This window comes from Pogoniulus pusillus, chromosome 10 (assembly GCF_015220805.1).
Source record: "Pogoniulus pusillus isolate bPogPus1 chromosome 10, bPogPus1.pri, whole genome shotgun sequence".
In the NCBI taxonomy this organism is placed as follows: domain Eukaryota; kingdom Metazoa; phylum Chordata; class Aves; order Piciformes; family Lybiidae; genus Pogoniulus; species Pogoniulus pusillus.
In genome coordinates this window covers 120495-140720 of record NC_087273.1, presented here as the reverse complement: position 1 = coordinate 140720, position 20226 = coordinate 120495, and the positions used below count along the sequence as shown (strand labels likewise).

The 20226-nt window shown below is 39.9% G+C and overlaps 1 protein-coding gene across 1 annotated transcript in view; it reads right to left on the bottom strand.

Annotated features, from left to right (window-relative positions):
• The window catches only part of LRBA (LPS responsive beige-like anchor protein), a 370336-nt gene that overhangs the window by 255307 nt on the left and 94803 nt on the right, over positions 1 to 20226 (bottom strand). The window contains 3 exon segments of the mRNA XM_064149442.1: positions 10158 to 10219; positions 12920 to 13053; positions 13282 to 13360. Of these exon segments, the coding sequence (XP_064005512.1) occupies positions 10158 to 10219; positions 12920 to 13053; positions 13282 to 13360 (275 nt within the window).

Sequence of the window (20226 nt, the reverse complement as noted above, 5' to 3'; positions counted from 1 at the left end):
AAAGTTACTTTAACTCTGGCCAGCTACAAGCTCTCACCAGATGATCATCATTAGGTCTCTATCGGGGCTCCACATACTCAGGCTGTACAAATGTGTCCCATTAGTACATGGTCTGTCTGTTTGGCAACTCCAGCCTTAAGACAAATGGCAGCTGCTGCCCTTCAAGGTCTGAAGTCAAGTCCTCAGGGAATCTAAAAGCCAAACTGGAAAAATCAAGGCCTGTTCATTAGAGACTGCTCAGGGGAAACTTGCAAGGCTGCTGTTGGAACTATATACAAGAGCTAATTATTTTTATAAGACTTTTAAACTATCAAACACACTCAGTTATAATAAAAAGTATTTATTGCTGGCATTCCTTTAAGACAACGTTGCTTTTTGTCAAAAACTCAGCTACTGACAGTACACAACTTAAGTCTTTGCATTAAAAAAATTAATGAACCTTCTAGGAGAAAGCTGTCTTCTGCAGTGGAAGTGTGACAGGGAGCATGCTTCTGTGGGAAAAGGTTTGTATCACACTAACTCATGGGCGAGCTGAGGTTGAGCCTGTGTGAGTATCTACTCCTGAAAGGAGAAGAGATTGAAGAAATTAAGATGTTCAGTGCTGCAAAACCAACTGAAAAGGGCACAAACCACTCTTTGGAACCTGAGTGGGTAACCAACAACCAAGAATGCAGCAGAACAGTTGGTATCAAACACCAAGTCTGAGCAGAAAACAAAGCAAAAAACAAAAGTGATTCAGTACTTCTCCCTCTCATAACACAGAGAAACAAACACTGTAGTAACGATGGCTGCTTTCAGCAACTATACTCTGGGGAAGAGCTGGAACACTGTTTTTTTATTCATAACCACAAAATTGTGTACTATTTTAACCATGACCCAGAAACAAAGTTTCTTAGAATGAAATATTTTTACAGCTTCACAGCATGACACCACTATACTGAATTCCAGCAGTACAGCAGATCACTGCTATGGAGTATTTATTACACAGTATTTATCACAAATCTTTTCAAAGTGCTGCATGAAATTCATTAGTGATCCTCAATCAACTCCAGGACCAACATGCACATTAGCTTCCTAAGGCCTCATTCGAAACAAAAAAAGAGGCAATTACAAGCCTAATCCTTACATACAAGAAGGACAGAAAGAAGCTATGTTCGACCAGTTTAAAAGAATGAAAAAGAAAACAGATTAGGAATGATTTATATCAGTACCTAGTGCTGAAGTTAATTACAACTAACCCAATAAAATAGTGCAGCAAGTAATAACCTTCGACGCAGAAACCAGAACTCTTGGCTGACTTTTGCATGCTCGGTTCCACAGCACACTATGTGAAGAATTAAAGGAGTAGTAAATAAGCCATACAGCAACAGCAGGGTTTTAACTAAAAGCAGAAGACTCTCGTGCTGCATTTGGGATATTCCATGTAAACAGAGCTCCCTGTAAACTGGCATTATGTTATTAGTGGCTCAGAACTACCCCATAATGAGAGTTTAATTTCAATACTTAAATGTTGGGGTTGAGGTCTGAGTAGGATTTTATAGACTGAAAATAAATGCCACAGACGTGGAGCTGGGGCAGTCTGCATATTTGAGTACAGTGGTGTGCACTGCAATACTAAACAAAAACCTGTCAGCTTGTCAGACAGTGGCTATTATGTTGTGAGCTTTCTCTCCAAGTGACAACTGTTGCTTTGCCTACAAACTACACAAAGCTATCCTAAGAAGTCTGCTGTTAAGAAAGACACTCTAGGCTAAGTGTGACAGCACACACAGCCTCCAGCAATTACAAGCAGAAAGCATTACCACAGGCTGTAGCTGTTATAATTTACGGTGATACCAAATATTCTTCAAAGAAAATTTAAGTAATTAAAACAAAACACATCTTTGAATTGTTTAATCTGAAATCTTATACAAAATGATGGATGAAACTATCACTGCCTGCATCCATAAAGTGCTCTCAGTAAGAAGCCAACACGAAAGCTGTCTACGATCAAAACTTCACTTCTGTATCTATCTAATAAGCCTGAACTTGTAGATGTGAAGCATTTCTTATGTGGCTTTCAGAGTGATTTGACTCATGACTTGACGAATACAATTTTGCCCTTAGAATCACTGTCATTAAGATGAAACAGGTAAGTCTAAGTTAAACTCCAGTTCCTTTATGATCCCAGTACAGCAACAAACTATAGAATGAGGGAAAGCTGAATGAGTGGTTTACTGATTTCATGTCCCCAGTTTCTGAAAGAGGAAGCACTTTGCCTGGGCAGCTTCTCCCTTTCTCACTAGTGGGCTGTTGCCATGACTCCTCATGAAACAAAATTAGGGGTCAGGTTTGAGCTCATCTAGCAGTAAAGCTTTTCCATGGTAGTTTCCTCTTTGGGTTCTTTAATCACCAGCTGTTTCCAATGCTGAGATGGAAGAGAGTAGCTTCAGGAGGAATGGGAACAGAAATCTTAAAACATTAACCAAGAATCACAGTGCCAAGCAGGTCTGTAAATGTGCAGCAGCAGAAAGCCAGAAACTAGGAGTCTGAAAACCAGAAGTGAGGAAAAGGGACAAGGTAAGACAAAGGGAAAAAATCAAAACAACCAAGTTGCAGCATCAGTACCATTTCTGTGGAGGATGGAGAACAGACAGAGGCTTTTCACTTGCTCTGGAGTTAGTCTATAAACAGAGGTGTGCTATTTGTTTTATTAGCATGATTAGTATAAAAGTCACCAACGAGCGTTACTGCTCACTGAACTTTCCATAATCTCATCTGCTCTCCTTCACCAAGCCTTGTTCCATAGGTCAAATTAAACAGAGGAGCTCTAAACCAGCAGGGTGTCAAATTAAAGCCCACTTTATTTTCAGAGGTCTCCACACTTTGCAGCTGACATCCTGTCAGGAAGAGTTCCATTTCAGTGCAGAGCCCCAGCAGCAGGGAGCTCCCAGAATTAAGTGCCAGTTGATATTACTTTGTTTTTGCACTTACCACCCATGAGAATATTGTTCAAAGATCCAGTTATAAAGTCAGCATGGTAGCATCCTTCTGACTAGACTGCCAAGCCACAGGGTGTGCTCTCGCTGCACAGAGCTCAACTTCAATGATGGTGTTTTTTTTAAGTCCTAGTGCTCTGGTGAAGCAAGAGGATGCCTTTTTTCTTCAGAAAAGTCTGGCTTCTGTAACTAAATTATGTCCCTTCATCATCAGTTCTCAGCCACACTGTTTTAATGGCTAAGATTTTTACCTGTAGCAGACATGCTTTTCATTAAACTCATACCAACACTAAGTCACAGCATCACATCATGGATTCCTGACCAAATTCAAGTGTTTTTCCTTTTAATAAAGAATTTTTCTTAGTAAGAGGCTATAAAACCTGAAATCCCCTACAGAACAACCACTAAAGATTTGACTTGAAAAAAAGTAGAGAGGAAAAATCCTCATTTTGCAGCACCACCTCCCCCAAATTTACTGTAGGCAGCAATAAACATTTCAGTAACATGACCTTAAGAAAGTTCATTTCTCTGGTCCAGTTTGGCAAACTATTTATAAGAACAGTTTTGTGGGTTTTAACCTCACCTTTCATCTATTCCTCTGTCCAAAGTCTGCAAGTCCTGTTGCCTGCAAGAATTCCTATATCTGGAGGTATTTCAAAGAGGCAGAGATGTGGTGCTGAGGGACATGGTTTAGTGGCAGTCTTGGTACAGTTACAGAATGGTTTGACTCTCCCATAACATCCCAGTGAGCAAGCTAAGGAAGTGTGAGATGGAAGAGCAGACAGCGAGGTGGATTAGGAACTGGTTGCAAGACACAGTTCAAAGACTGGTGATCAGTGGTGCCATGTCCAACTGGAAAGCTGTAACCAGTGGAGTCCCCCAGGGATTAGTGCTGGGTCCAGTCCTATTCAACATCTTCATCAATGACATTGACGAGGGCACAGACAGTCTATAACTATCTGAGGGCTGGGGGTCAGGAGGAGGGGGACAGGCTCTGCTCACTTGCTGCCTGGGATAGGACAAGGCGCAGCCGATGGAAGCTGCAGCACAGGAGGTTCCTGCTCAGCACAAGGGGCAACTTCTTGACTGTAAAGGTCACAGAACACTGGCACAGGCTGCCCAGAGAGGTTGTAGAGTCTGCTTCACTGGAGACTTTCAAGGCCTGTCTGGATGTGTTCCTGTGTGACCTGAGCTAGATTGTGTGGTCCTGCTCTGGCAGGGGAGTTGGACTCGATGATCACTTTGGGTCCCTTCCAACCCCTGACATCCTGTCAGCCTATGACTCAATGACCTTAAAGGTCTTTTCCAACCAAAACAATTTCATGAGTCCACATTTTTCAGCACCCAAAGGGAGATCCTCAGAGGTGGAGGAAAATTTTCCACTTGGGAAGGCAAGAACTTACACTACACACAAAAAATCCTGCACACATCAAATGCAGCACAGAATCCAAGTGACCTAAACAACAAATTTGATAAAATTCACCCTTCAGTTTTGTCAGAATGGAATTTTCTGTCACAATACTAACTAAAACACCGAAGGGATGTGTTTAAGGAGTCTGGATTCCACAGCCAGTGCCCTCCTGCACCTTCCAGGCCTCTCATTTGATTTCTCCAGAGATAACACTACTGACCACCAGCCAGCACTTCACTGTGTTGGTATCGAGTGCCTTGCCATGGAGGAGCCTTAAACTTCATTCCCAGGACCTTACAGGGAAGGACTGATGTCTCCATATAGCACAAACAAAGAAGGAAAGTGCAACTGAGGACAACACCAATCAATCGTGATGCTGTTTGTGCAGATGGAGAGAGCTTGGTTGCTTCCAAAACTCTTCCACATGCCAGGTAAGTGTCCTTCAGCTTCTTGACTATTACACCTTGGGAGGAGATGGTGAAATTTTTCCTTTGAGACACTTAGTGATAATAACAACTATTAACTCAAATATTAATTGAAACTCACATCTCTGCAGCCCAGAAACCAAACCTGTCCTTGGCTGCATCCCCAGCAGCCTGAGCAGCAGTTGGAGGGATGGGATTCTGCCCCTTTGCTCTACTCTGCTGAGACCCCATCTGGAGTCCTGTGTCCAGCTCTGGAAATACCAGGACAGACATGAAGCTGTTAGAGCAGATCCAGAAGGCCACCAAGACAATCCAAGGTCAGTCTGGAGAAGAGAAGGCTCAGAGGGAGACCTTAGAGGGTTTGAAGGGGCTACAAGAGAGCTGGAGAGGAACTTTTGACAAAGGCTTTTGACAGGACAAAGGATAATGACTTCAACCTGGAAGAAGTGAGATTTGGATGACACGAGGAAGTAATTCATCCCTATGAGGGCGGTGAGAAGTAAGAAGTTGATTTGTAGGTGTTACAACACAAGGTGATCAGATGGGAAAAATAATATCTTGACTAGAATGTCATCATCTAACATTTGGGACAAGCAAAAAGCATTCAAACAGCATTTAGTCTCTTCGTGTCTAAATCAGGATACTGTTAGAGGGTTTAGTGGTTAAGACTTGTGTTTAAGAGATGTGATGCAACAAGGATGCTGCCCATGCAAAAGACAAACATTGACTTCTTTGCAGGCAACAGAAACAGTTAGCAAAATGGTTTAGCAGCACATAGAATAAAGATCAAGAGAGAGAAATCTCTTTGCAAACATTTAGACATTTAACTGGTGATAATTATTTTGATGAGCTGAGTTAGACAAGGAAAAACGGAGAGCTGAAGACCCCTAAGTTTGCCTACACGGGCAGTAAAATCAATTCTGTTTTTTCCTGCTTTATTACTACTAATCAGCCTCTTTTGCATTTTTAAGATGCACATTGCCTTGGATTGTGCTTCCCTCTCCAAAAGGCAACCCCCAAAACAATCAGCACAGCACACAACATCTCCAATCCTAACTACTTCACTGGGCCACATGAACAGATGCTATCACTGCACACAACAAAGATCTAGATTATCAGAGTTTATGCTTTCCTCTTCCATCTGCTCATGAAACATATATTCCATCAAGATCCAAGATAAATCAAAGAGCTATAGCTATGCAGTTATACTACAATATATCACAGTAATATTTCTAGAAGATAAAATACCTAGAGATTAAATGGATTAAACCATTGGTCTTGGGTTCATATGTGTCATCAGCTATCAAGAATGTGCCCATAACCCCTTGGATACAACACGGAGCAGAGGAAAGAGGAACCAAGAAGCTGTTACACCTTGGAGCAGCAAGCAGAGTGTAGGTGTGGGTAGAGAGGGGGTCATGAAAGTTGTGGCAGCATTCATTAATTTGTAATTGGAAACTTTTTTGAAAGGGATACTGTTTTAGAAAATGACACAAGTGCTGAACAGCTTTGAGTTAGCTGGTGTAAGATTGTTCTATGGTCTAGAAAACGTAGGTTCAGCAGAGAAAGAAGCTCTCAAGTCAAAGATGGGCCTGACAAGAGCCCCCTAATTAGTTCTCTTATGTACACTCCACCACCAATTCAGGTGATTTACCACAGAAAGAAGTATTTTGAAGTGCTGCTAATCCTGTAAATTCAAAGGCAGCAAGAAAAATCATGACATCTATTTCATACCTTTTCACCTTGGAGCCACAATAATGGGACAAATGCTTCATGTATGTGACCAACAGATCAATGTTTTTAATACCTTCAGGAGAGGCTTTAAACAGGGGTGAGCTCCCAGTCTCCCCTCGCAGAAGCCTCCCTCCTCATCTCACAATAGCAGATGAGTACCTTGAGCATCCTGACGTCACTCATTTTAAAGGGATAATAGAGCCAGGTCTTCTTTCTGTTTAGCTGGTTTAATTGCCCCAACAGGATGCCAGGCCAGACTAGATGGTGCTTCTAGGTTCACTGTACTGTATGCATTTCTGATAAATGGGAAAAGAATAGATGACCTGGCAGAAGGCTCAGACAATAACATGTGATTTACAGGACATGAATGCAGCTACTGTAAGATTTATCTGACAGCCCTCTCCGATAGTGGACTGTTGAGTATCCGATGGAATGATTTCTAGTCTGGAAAGTCTGCTACTGAGTAGCCATACACATTATTTATTTATTAGATGTTTTGGGTTGAAACCATTTTTAAATGATGCACTTCACAATGCTCAGCCATAAATTTTGTTTTAAGCCCTAGAAGGGAGGTAGTGTTATTGGAATGTGTGTCAGGCTGAATTAGGATGAGCAACACAACGCTTTTTTAAAGCGGCCTTGAATGCAACATCAACTCCTTCAAAAATGATATTAATGTCAAATCAGCAGGAACACTTTGCAGTAATATTAAATGAAGGATTCCTTTATGTTTTGATAGATTTATATAAGTACACAGGCAGGGGCAAGTCTCTGAGTGTAGCACGTCTATCAAAACCCACAACTGGTTTTGTCTTAGAAAATGCCTTTTGTCTGCATCTCAAACCACCTGTTTCTTGTTTTGCCTTCTGTTAAACAAAACACCCAAGTATAAATACAAAACAGAAAAGCACATGGCTAAAACAGACAAAGTGGAAACCAGAGAACAAACAGTTGCACAGAATGGCATCTCTTGGATTCTTTTTGAATCAATTCGCCTGCCAGAGCTTTCTTTTCACAATTTTCTGAGGAAAAAAAGTACTTGTGAGATATTAGTATTCCATTCTGCAATTCTGAGACAGAAAGCAAAACAACAAACCATGCTCCAAACACAAACAGAAATCAGCACTGGAAACATTTTCAGAACAGTAATCCCACATTTTCAGTCTGAAATTAGCATAGAACCCCAAACAGAGCAACCTTTCAGTTTCATAAAATAATGACTGACAAATTTGTGAAGTTTTAAATCAAATTTGTAGATACTTACTTTGTAACTCTGCCACATTATTTATGTGATTAAAAACTACTTTTTGACCTGATCTTTTGATCTTTGGCACTTCATCCTCTCCATCTCTTAAAAATTAATTAGAGTTTTAGCAAAAGGATATTGCTTCACTTCCCACCCTATCTGTGCCCAAGGAAAAAAAACACCACTACAACAATAAACCCCCCCAAAAAAGAGGGGAAAAAGAAAAGGAAAAAAATATCAATCAAGCTCAACCCAATCTCCTCCCAGTATCTGTAACATGTCGTCTTGAAATTCAATTTCGTATCTCTCAAGCTTTCATGTAGCAAAAGACAGTGCACTTCTTAACAAAATAAATCACTTCTGTGATTGCCACACTGACCTCTTTGAATTAGGAAAATTCAAAGTGAAAAATGTAATTATCACCCCAGAACAATCTGTGTACATCTGGAGCTAATTTTAGATTCATTTCTCACATCATTTTTCATATTCTGCCAAAAAACTACCGCTGCTTTGTAACTTTAAAGAGACTTTGAGGTCTTGGCAACTTTATTGGTTTATTTCTACTATTTCCCAAAGAACAACCTCAGTCTGCAGCAGCACCACTAAGCAATCACGATATCCTCAATTTGATTAGATTAGCATTAAGTGGCATTGTGACACATATGACAAATAGATGCATTAGAGCACATCATTTATTCCTTATCCTTTCCACTTCCCCAAACCAAACAAGTGACGTAGAGAGCACAACACGGTTTTCCAAAAAGATTAGATTACCCCACTCAAGAAAAAAAGAAAAGGAAAGGTCAACCACTGATTGATAGAAGCAGCACGGATCCCCCCAAAAATTATTTTTAAAATGCTAGTACCAATCTGTCTGATACATATCTCATACCCAGATCAGTTTCTGCTCTCACTAATGAATGAACATGACTAGAACTTGTCTTCTTGGTAGCAAGAATGCTTTTCTCATTTTAGCCAGCACCAAACTGATATTCTAGAAATCATGAACAACATCCACTCCCAGTATTGCCATATGGAAAATCACCATCTCTAAATCACAAAAGTTCCATGAGGAACATGAAATCCATTTCAAGGTCAAGGAAAAAAAAAAGATTTAAAAACATAAAAGCTATACAAAGATATAAAAGGAATACAGATTCCTTTCAAGGGGAAAAAAACCGATGTATTTCCTCAGGAAGATGGAAAATCAGATGAGTAAAGCTGCAGATACATTCATTAATAATAATCTCACTAGAAAACATAACTACTCTTCACTAGTTCATAGTAAAATCTATTAGGTGCAATCTCCAGAAGTAATTGTTCTTATTGCACTTCATTGACAACGCAGACTATCGATTTCTCACACGTTCTATGATTCTTTCATTTGTATTCATGAAATGTCTATCAGCACACTCTAAATAAATTTGGCAATACAGGCACTAAAACGAATAAATCGATGTGAAGAAACATTAATTTTGCATTATCCTTATTCGTCAGGCAAGCAAACCATACGGGTTGTAAATGAAGGTCAAAGGTTTTGAAGTGGGTCAGAACCCTTGACCTCCAGACCAATACCATTCCCATTAAAAAAGGCTATTTTAAAGTTTTAAGTAGGGGAATTTACTACCAGAAAGGTATCATTTTTAAGGCACCAGAAGAAAAGCTCAATAAAAACAGTCTCCCATTTAATTACAAAAAAAGAAAAAAGGAATGAGGAGGAAGAAAGAAAACAAGAAAGCCTAGAAGAAAATCCAATTAATACAGCATATGCGACTTTAAGAAAGTTCCTTAGGCTCTGGCTCTTTTCTAGCCACAGGAAGAGGCAATTCTCGGGTCTTTAAATACCTACAATCCCTTTGCTTTTAGGAATACAGAATGCCCCAAACTGCTGACAACCAGGACTGCTTGCTTAATTTTTTTTCCAATTCTTTGTACTTGTCAAATCAATTATGAATGACCAGGGTTTCCAAAGTATTTACCATTCATTTCAGAACATCTACACAGGAGGAAAAAATTGTATTGTCCTCAAAGGATTCAGCATGCCAAGATGCAGACATCAATCTGTTTCTGTAACCTTCATATTCAGTTGATCCTGTTTTATCTTACGAAAATGACAGCATAAAATTACTTAAGCACACCTCCTTCGAGGTCATGTAAATGCTCAACAGTAAGGTACCCCTTAGCACCTTCTTTCTCCAGTTTAATACAGACCATCACTATGAATTGTGTTTTTAATCAACAGGCTTTGTGTATAATCTTGTTACCTACAACATACAACTTCAAATTTGAAGTAGAATTTGAAGTACAGTTTTAGCTGTGCTCACTGATGGCTGTTTCAGTAAACATTGTTAGTTAAACCTCACCTGAGAGCAAAGCAGCATCACCAGCTCCACCACTGAACTGCTGGATTTCATGCACACAAGACCTACAAAATGGAAAGGCAGTGTACATAAACACATGCTTATATGGTACCAGCTGTTAACACAATTGTGAACTGCAATAGATGAGAAACATTTTAACCATCAAAACTGAAATTCCCATACTCCTTCCAACTCAATATTATGCTTTAGAAGTATGGCTGGGAGCGGGAGACCATCAACTCCACACCTCTCATCTAAAGATGCAGCTAATAGCAATCAGTTACCTCCATTATTCAGTTTCATAAATATTTGTATGTCAAAAGGCTCAGAAGTGTGGTTAACATATGTTGCATTAATCCACTGTATCTACATTTTGCTATTTCATGAAGGATTGAGTCATTATATATGCAGAGAAGGGAAATGGCTTTATGACCTTTGCTTTCTCCATTGCGCATTCTCCTTTCAGCCCCCAGCTATCAATCAAGTTTCCATTTTGTTTCATGGCAGCAGACATCCCAAACACTCTTATTAGTACTTTGACCCTTAACCCCACACTAAACCTTAGCAGAAGTGCAGGCAGTAATCTATTATATATTCCCAGCTGTTTGTAAACTAATTTGACTATTCTTTCTATTTGCATTTTTGTTTGGGTTTGTCTGCAACTCACTTTTGGGTCTCTAGAATTGTTGGTTTGTGTTGATTTTCTGTCTAGACAGTCCATACAGTCCCAATCATTTTCCTGCCTTTTTTTTTTTTGGGGGGGTGTCATCCAGTCTATGAAACATTCCCCACTCTGTGCATATAATCTAAATACTCTGAAACCAGATTATCTTTTCTTTCTCTTCAGACAAGAAAAAAATAAAACAACTAAATAGGATATTTACCTCCATGGCTAAGAAAGCTTTGAGAAAAAATCTCCTTCCTGTTACTCTTGTTAAAAGAATGAAAAAAACTGTCTACAAGGCAGCCTCCAGTAAGTGCCAGCAGCTAAGGCAATAGCCATGTAAAGACAAGCGGATCCCTGCTCTCTTTCAGTCTTACAGCAGACAATTAACAGGCTCCTCCCTGCCACTTCTTCCTACTCCAAGAGGTGGGCAAGCTAAATTCCTAAACTTAGTAATGTTCCTTTTAGTCAAGTTCAATGAAGTCTCAATTCTGCTATCAGTAGCCTTCATAAAATGCTTAACAGCGTTTGATACTCTAATTACATCCAACAATGTTGACCATATTCAGCACAGGACATTTGTCCTAATCCATGAAACAAGGAGTTTCAAAAATGTTTTAAAAGAACAACTTCAATTCCTCAGGAAGCAAAGAGCTTTATTAGTGCATATGTAGCTCACAGGTAAGCGTTCAGCTCCAGTTAAGCAACCAGAGTTTCTAACACTGCAGTGCTGCAACAAGCTCATGACCTAAGTCAATTCACTGCTTTAACTGGACAAAAAAAAAAATCAGTCTAAAAATCAATGGACAAAGCAATTTCTGTGATATAACCAAATTATGATAAAAACTGGTGATCACCACTAAATTCAGAGGGTTCCAACAAACATGTTTTTTAATTGTGAACATTCAAATCTGCACTGCAAACCTGTCTCATTTTTAAACAGAGTAGAAAACCTCAGTCATCTCAAACTCAATAATTTAAGCCTACACCAGGAAGAGTCATGATCATTGTACACTCAAATCCTCATCTTAGGATCACTTTGGTTGGAAAAGACCTTTAAGATCATCCAGTCCAACCATTCTCCAACTCTGCCAAGGCTGGTGCTAACCCCTGTCCCTCGACACCACATCTGTGCTTCTTTGAAACACCTCCAGGGATGGGGATTCAGCCACCTCCCTGGGGAGCCTGTGCCACTCTTTGGGAACCTCTTCAGGGAAGAGTTTTTTTCTAATACTCATCCTAAAACTCCTCCAGTGCAGCTTGAGGCCATCCATTTCCCCTCCTCCTATCACCTGTTACTAGGGAGAAGAGACCAGCCCTCACCTGCCTCCAACATCCTTTCAGAGAGGTGTAAAGGGCAATGAGGTCTCCCCTGAGCCTCCTCTTCTCCAGACTAAACAACCCCAGCTCCCTCAGCTGCTCAGTATTTCTCAAAAGTACTAGAGAATTCTTCCCAGGACTAAACATATCCTCTCCTTGCCTTCCAATCAGAAAGCAAAAAGGCAGAAGCAGATTGCCGTTCAAGAGATACACTGTAACATGCTTTGCTGAAATAGCTCCCAAGAAGCCTTCCTCTACAATGTCACAGTAAAAGTGCAAGATCTTTGCACTTAAAATTTCTACACTGTACACTACACTGTGTACGCTCTTCTACTTTTGTATTAACAGATGCTGACTCTGGCACTAAGTTTCCCTTTTAAGATTCACAAAACACATCTCATACACCAACTTTCATAGGATGATTGTCTGGAAGAGTTAGAAAAATAAGGAAGAGACAACAGCAGTCAGTCTCACAAAATGAGATACAGGAAACCATGAGATGAGATCAGAACAGATGAAGACAAAGAGGGAGCTGAGGATGTAATGACAATGACCTCAGAGGAATAAAGACAGATGGTACAGCAGGCAATGAAATCCGAGGGACAGTGCTGAGTGAGAAGGCAGGAAGAGAGCTTCTAAGGCAGTGCCAGCAGCTAAAAAAAGTACATAAACGTTGAGACTCCAAGGTACAACAGAGCATTCATAATAACAAACAAACAACACAACAAAACCCACAAACCAACCAAACAAAAAGTGAACCATTTTTAAATTGGAAACTTACTTGTACCTTCTATCAGCAACTCCTGCCCATGGCTGCCCAAAAGAGTCCGAGAAAGAAAGGGAGCAAAATCCACAAAAATCTCTCTCAGAAGCGGGGCAGCTTTTTCCAAGGCGTGCTCAAGCCTGTCTGTGATGCTAGCAGAGAGAGACACGAGATTAACAACGACAACAGAAAAGGAAGTTGTTGGGATTTTGTAGAATGGAAACAAGTTTTTAGCGCTGTTTAATATTCTGCCACTTGTTTAACCAAACCATTGCTATGTACTGAGCATCAGCAAAAGAACATAGTGACATAGAATCAGAGTGTTAACTGTAACATCAAAAACATAAGCCACAGCACAGCTGTCCAGCCAAAGAAGTTACCTCATATTTGAAGCTGGATCCTCAGGCACTGAGGAAACCGTAGGGACAGATGGCAATTTTGAGTTAGATGATCCCCTTCCTATAACAGAAAGCAAAAAATAAAGGAACTGCATATGAATATATGCCAGAGGTTAGACAGCTGGACCAGAAACAAAAGCCCCAAGGTCAACATCCTAGACTGATCTCTTAATCACAGAATGGTAGGGTTGGAAGGGAACTCTGGCGATTGAGTCCTCGAGCCCCCTGCCAAGGCAGGTTCACCTAAAGAAGGTCACACAGGAGCATGTCTGTGCAGGTCTTGAATGTCTCCAGAGACGGAGATTCTACCACCTCTCTGGGCAGCCCATTCCAATGCCAATCACTCTCTTGGTGAGAGAACCTCCCTCGATGTGCTGGCCACAGTCTTTTTGATGCACTTCAGGATGCCACTGGCCTTCTTGGCCACAAGGGCACATTGCTGGCCCATGGGCATCCTATTGTCCACCAGAACTCACAGACCCTTTTCCCCAGAACAATTTTAAGAGCAGTTACAACCTTAAGCAGTCAATACAACTAATGTCTTACACTCCCTACCACTGTAGTGTAGTAACAGAAAACCAAACGGTAAGCATCTCTTTTGGTTCCTGGAAGTGCTTGTCCAATTTCAAATAGCCTGCAAAGAAACTTGAAGTTTCTTTGTCTAAAATTAAAACCTAATTGCATCAAAATGAAGCAGATGACAAAATTAGTTGCTATTTTCAAAATCTTGTCTTATAAGTTTTGCTTCACTAGTCCTCCAAAAAAGACAGCTCTGGTACAGTTCTCTGTGGCACTGCCAGCACCACATAGCCTCATCTATGAGTTATTAGCTTTGCCACAGCAATTATTCAAAGGTTGATAGGGAAGACTGGATCATTTATGTATTTCTATGCTTACCTAAAGAAAGGAAACCCAGCAATTGTGTTAGGTCAAACTGACACTTCATGGCTCTCCTGAGCTGAGTAGAGATCTGTGAATACTAAATTCTGCTGTTCAAGTCCATCAAGAGAAATACAGTCTCCACACTGCAGTATGGAATGGTATTAGCAATGATGACAGAGGAGTGAAACAAGGCAGACAGAGATTTCACAGGTACTTGCTGCCAGAATATGAATAGCGACTCACAAATCTTGCATTGCATTCCAAACTATAGAGAGGAATGAATCTTAGCATACAGACTTCTGTGCATTTCCCAGGAGCAGGACTACTTCAAGTCCATCTGCAATCCTATCACTTAGCAGCCTTAGACTCTGTCTAAGGGAAGGTGTGGGAAGGTAGGGACAGAAAGGCATTTTGAGTGGGCCACAAAAAAAGAAGGTCAAGAAAGCAGGGAAGAAAGCATGAGCTGAATGCAGTCAGCTGAGCACTGCTTCCTCAATAACTTAATAATCAAATCAAGGAGAGATTCCTTAATATTTCAAAGGTGGTGACCAGATCCTGTAAGTACTTCCACTATTTTAGGACAGAATTCCTTTTCTTTAAGATATAGTTTTACACAGTCCAACTACAACCTTGGGCATTCTCAAGGGAAAAACCAGACACACTATGTGCCAAAAATGAGAAAACAGCCTCCTGTAGAGAAAAATAAAGCCACAGAAGGCAACAAGGCACCTGACTAAGCAGTTCCAAAGGGATTCCAGTTGTTCTGGGGATTCCTGAATAGCTACAGCTTTTCTTCTTTCTGTTTGTTTCTGCACACAAGCATTCAAATGGCACACTGCCTGCTGCACTGAGGCTTTCAATTATTTCATTTGCACAATAATCTTTCTATTTAAAGTATTTCACTAGAATTTCCAGCTTTACCTTTGAAGCCTAAAATCCATATTCTCACTAAACAAGACCCTCTGATGTGATTATGATTCAAACTCCACATGCCCAGTAGTGGATTTAAGTCTGCAGACTGTCCAAAGAGGCTATCAGACCACCTATCTGGGCAGTTCAACAGAACACAAAACTACAAACGGAATCCAAAGCCTTCCAAGTAAAAAAGTCCTCTCAACATGCAGATTGCACTTGCAGAACATCTTGTTCTATAAATGCTTACATGCTTTTTGCTAAGTTTATAATCTGTGAGCAGTAATCCACTATCACTGAACATGTTAGGAAATCAAAAGTATAGAAAACTAAAATCCCACCCTATGCACTGCACAAGAGCAGGAATCACTGACCAGTTAAAAAGAAGACTTTACCAGTGCAGCAAGACCCCAAGCAAAATAACTGAATCAAAAATCAGACAAAAAAAAAATACTTCAAAGGAAACATCTGAAGGGGTAATGAAAGGACACAGAAAGCATGAGGACGCTAACAAAGACATACACACACAGACCCAGGTAACTTGGGGGTTTGCTGATTTTCTGGGAATGGGTTGGCTGGTTGGTTGGTTTTCTCTTCATACACAGAATGTCACTGGCTAGAACAGGAGGTAAAGGAAATCACTGGCAACACAGACAGAACATTATTTCTTTCTTCCTTACAGAAATCAAAACAAATTGTGCAGAACTGATCACATGCAAAAGTCTATGAAGTTTTCAGTTAAAATCATCTTTTAAATATAGACATAATAGAAAGGCACTGGTAATTTGAGCTTGACAAGAGCTTAAGGCAAGAAACTATATAAACTGATGGTCTTTTTTAAGATCATGTAAGGATATTTATGGCCTGAATTTCTTCATGCTTATCATCCCCTAAATCCACATTCCAAACTCAGATATATTTCACTAAAAGGAGTGAATCTCACATTTATCATATCTGAGTATTTCAGGCTTGTTTTAGAAAGGATTTGGCACAGTGACTTTTTTTCGGTCAAATTTTGCTTTGTGTGTGTACTTTTTTTCGACTTTAACTCAGAAGAGGGGGGTTTAGTTTGTTTTTCTCCCTTTAGAAAAAAAAAAGAAAGAAAATAGTTCAGTAGCATATTTTCATCCCAAATACACATGTGGGTAAGTGCAGTAGCTACTTCAAACATGTGGAACTAAACTGACTTATCTCTTCCTTATCCTCTCACTGATAAACTGGCTCCTTCAAACTGACAGTTTTACAGACATTTGCAAGGACATAAAAGAAAATGCAAACAGATCATCTGTCTAGCACCCTTAAAGTGGAACATTATTGTTTATCCAAGGTCCCCAAGGGTCTAAACAAACAAAGTCTCTAGCTATAAAATAATGTTAACGAAACTCCTTCCACAAAATCCTTATTCTTCCACATACACACGAAGTACACAAGTGCATGATAGGCTTTATTCTGGGAGGAGAGAGATGAGGTTAGGGGAAAAAACAAACAATAGTGCTCAAATAACTGTGCCTCTTAGTTTTGTACACCAGACCTACCAGACATAAACATACCAATGCCATTTAGGAAAGGAGAATCTAGTAAAATAATGAGCCCATTCAAAAATTTCCTGGGCTGGAAGTGTACAAATTCAGGACTACAATGAAAGGGTTTACAAGATAAAAGAAGGGATCTGTTACATAAACACATATGCAGGTTAAACCAAAACAGACTGTGCAAAGCAATGGGACACTGAAGAAAAATTGCTTTCAGTGTTTTATGCAACAGCATCTCCACTGGATTATTGACCTGTGTCCTTCTGGTTTGGCAACCAGCCTTCACCTGCTGGCACTGTAATGGTGGATTTTCCTGTGAAATAGTTATAATCCAGTGAATTTGACCTTTGGAGGTCCCTTCCAATCCAGACCATTCCACCATTCTACCAACTTGTTGCAGTAACTCTGCTCAGGTAACATTTGACATTCTTTTTGGTTTTTTTACCTCTGCCTACTTATTTTATTGTGAGACTTGAAGGTTAGTTTTGCCTTTGTCTAAACATGAAGGATTACCATTCTCCTTTGCAAATCAAGCCAACCGTGGGGGGAAATTTACATTCTTCTATATGCAGGAGAGTTCAGACATTGTGAGTCCTCTTTTGTCTCCTGTTACTGTTTACTCCCAGGTTTCCCCTGAGCATCTACCTCCTCTTTTCAGCTTGGCCTTTGTCATGGCCTTGTTTATGACTTCACACTCTGAGGAACAGTCCATGTCTCTGCACAGCAGAGGCAGGAATCCTGCTTGCAACTGTATGGCTGAGAGGCAAAACAAGCAAAACTCAAAGAACTTCAAGTAGGAGGGGAAGGAGGTGGGCAGCAGAATCCGAGTGGAATTCTAAAAACTAGGTGCAGTTCACTCCTGTTTCCTACAGACTTCTCATAAACCCTCTTTTTAAAAATACATTTGAACAACCATTTGCAAATTGGATGTCTCAGAACCACATTCTTCAGACTGAGGCACCAATAAAATGCCTGTGAAATCCTTCAAGTAGACAAACAGAGAAACTCAGAGCGGGGAGCAGAAATTGAGTAACAGATCTAAAGCATGAGAACATGACAACTGCCATTGAAACATTTCAAAGCAAAACTAAGTGACAAGCAAAGACACAAGCACCCTGTTAGCACACTCACGATAGCTCAGACAACCATGCCAAGTCCTGTCTATCCACACATTATTCCTGCCTTCCCAATAGCCCTTCCTGGAAGCAGCATGTGTAAAATACTGACGTCAAACGGCACATTCAGCCTATGAACCAACCAAAGGAAGAGGCAACTCAAGTAGATTCCTCATCCTTACAAATTATTTGACTAATAAAAAACCATCTGAAATGTATTTTTACGTGCACCAACAATATTTAATAAAACAGCCTTCACATAAAATGTGGAAAAACTCCAAATATATATTCACTACATCAACCTCTGGCCTCTGCATTTAAAAAAGAATATATTTAATTAATTACCAATTACTGAAGTAGACAAAGCTACAATGAATGTTGGCTAAAAACAGAGACCAATATATTTACTTCCTTCTGCATGAAAACCAAAATCAGTGAATGAAAGTGACTTGAACTCAGGGGAAAATTATATATATGAGATTCTGCTTTCACAGGAAGTTTGACTATGGCTGCTTCTACCTTTAAATAAAGAAGTTAAAGGACTTGGACAGAGCTTGTCTTCAATTTACATGAGCAACACAACTCCAAATGACTCCAAGTCTGCAAAATTTTTGTTTCTGTGCAGTTGTTTTACTGGGGATAAAAAAGAAGTAGCCCCTCATTTTTATCACTTAAGGCATGATTTCATTTACTTCTAATCCTGGTTAGTTTCTTTTTATGCATATCAATTCAGATTACACATCCAAGTTAGGCCAAAACTGCCAGACAACTCTATCAGCATGGTTTATTGTCTGGATTTCTTATACATTCTGCAGACACAGGGGTACTATTTTTGCTTCTGGGTGTTCTTAGGAGGTCGACTCAAACTGAAAGATCAATGTTCATCTGTTTTGTTTCTATTAAAAGCAAGGGAATCAGCATTTAGAAGTTGTAATAATTAAGCCCACAGATAAGCTGGGTGAAGTGGCAATTGCTAACAAATCGGTGATTATTTTGAACAATTACACTGCAGATGAGTTTTTATTATTTCTAAAGCAGAAGAGCTGCTCACAGTCAATCTTCCCCAAAGAACTGTGACATTTCAAAAGACAGTTAACTTTCCTAGTTCAAACACTACTCCTAGCCTAGTACAGTGCCACCTCCTACAATTTCAGTGACAAAATGGATTCTCTCTTTTGCAAAGAGTTCAACAGCTTTTCTTTATCATGGATGGGACAAAGACTTCTTTGATTTTTCCAAGAAATGCAATGGGAAGTTGAAGACGGCAACAAGTACCATTCAGACAACACAAGTACTAGAGGACAAGACAGCAGACTACATTTTTTTTTTCCCCAGTGTTTATAACTGGGATGTCAGTTCATAAAATAATCATAGAATTATCTGGGTTGGAAGGGACCTTGAACACCATCCAGTTCCAACCCCCTGCCATGGGCAGGGACACCTCCCACTAGTACAAATTACTCAAGGCTTCATCCAACCTGGCCTTGAATACCTCTAGAGAAACCGGTTCCAGTGTCTCGTTATCCTTATTGTAAAGAATTTCTTCCTAAACGCCAGTTTGAATCTCCTCTCTTCCAGCTCAAAGCCATTGCTCCTCATCTTATTGCTACAAGCCCTTGTAAAAAGTCCCTTCACAGCTTTCTTGCAGGCCCCCTTCATATACTGGAAGAAGCAAGCAAGAAATTCAAACACTGAAGAGAAACACAAGTAACGAGGCCCCAGCTGAGATTTCCTTGATTAAGATGCAAATCAGTTCTAAGTCTTTATGTTAAATCTCATGGGCACCAACAGTTATGAGATCCTATGCAGCCCTGTGATTTCAATGTGGCTAAGCAGAAAAGCAAGCCTTTGAAACAGAAAAAGGTTAAACATCATATATCTCATATGAACCACCAGAGAGAGAAAGGGTTCAAAGGACCACTTGCTTATAAGCAACTCAGTCAGTTTTGTCCCTATTGAAAAAAATCTCGTCCAAAGCAATTAGCAAAGCATCCACACTGGATCTGACCTCAGGCTAAAGCTATTGGAAACACCTTTATGTAACTTTTGGTCCTACTTAGCACTAGCACGTGTAATCCTTGAATGAGTATCCTACAACATATTAATAAGCTTGTATTTTACAGAACAGAAGCTTTGGACAAGAAGTAGTCTTTAGAACATACCATAGTCACACTAATATAAATTAAGATAATGTGTCTGCTTCACAAAAAATCTGGGAAATCTTGAAATGGCAAATATTGCTCAGATGTCCACATTTGTGAATGTGCCCTAACAAGGGCAGAAGGAGACCCCAAAAAATTTAGCATAGCTTTTTTTGGTTTAAATATACCACTACTTTTGTACTTTTTATCTATAAACAGGTTATTTTTTAAACTTTTGAGTAGCTACAGCAGCAAAAGTAGGAATAATTAAGTCATCTAAGGAATAAACTCTCAGAAAATATCTAACAGGGCAAGTTCTTATATTCATGAACCCACACAGTACCT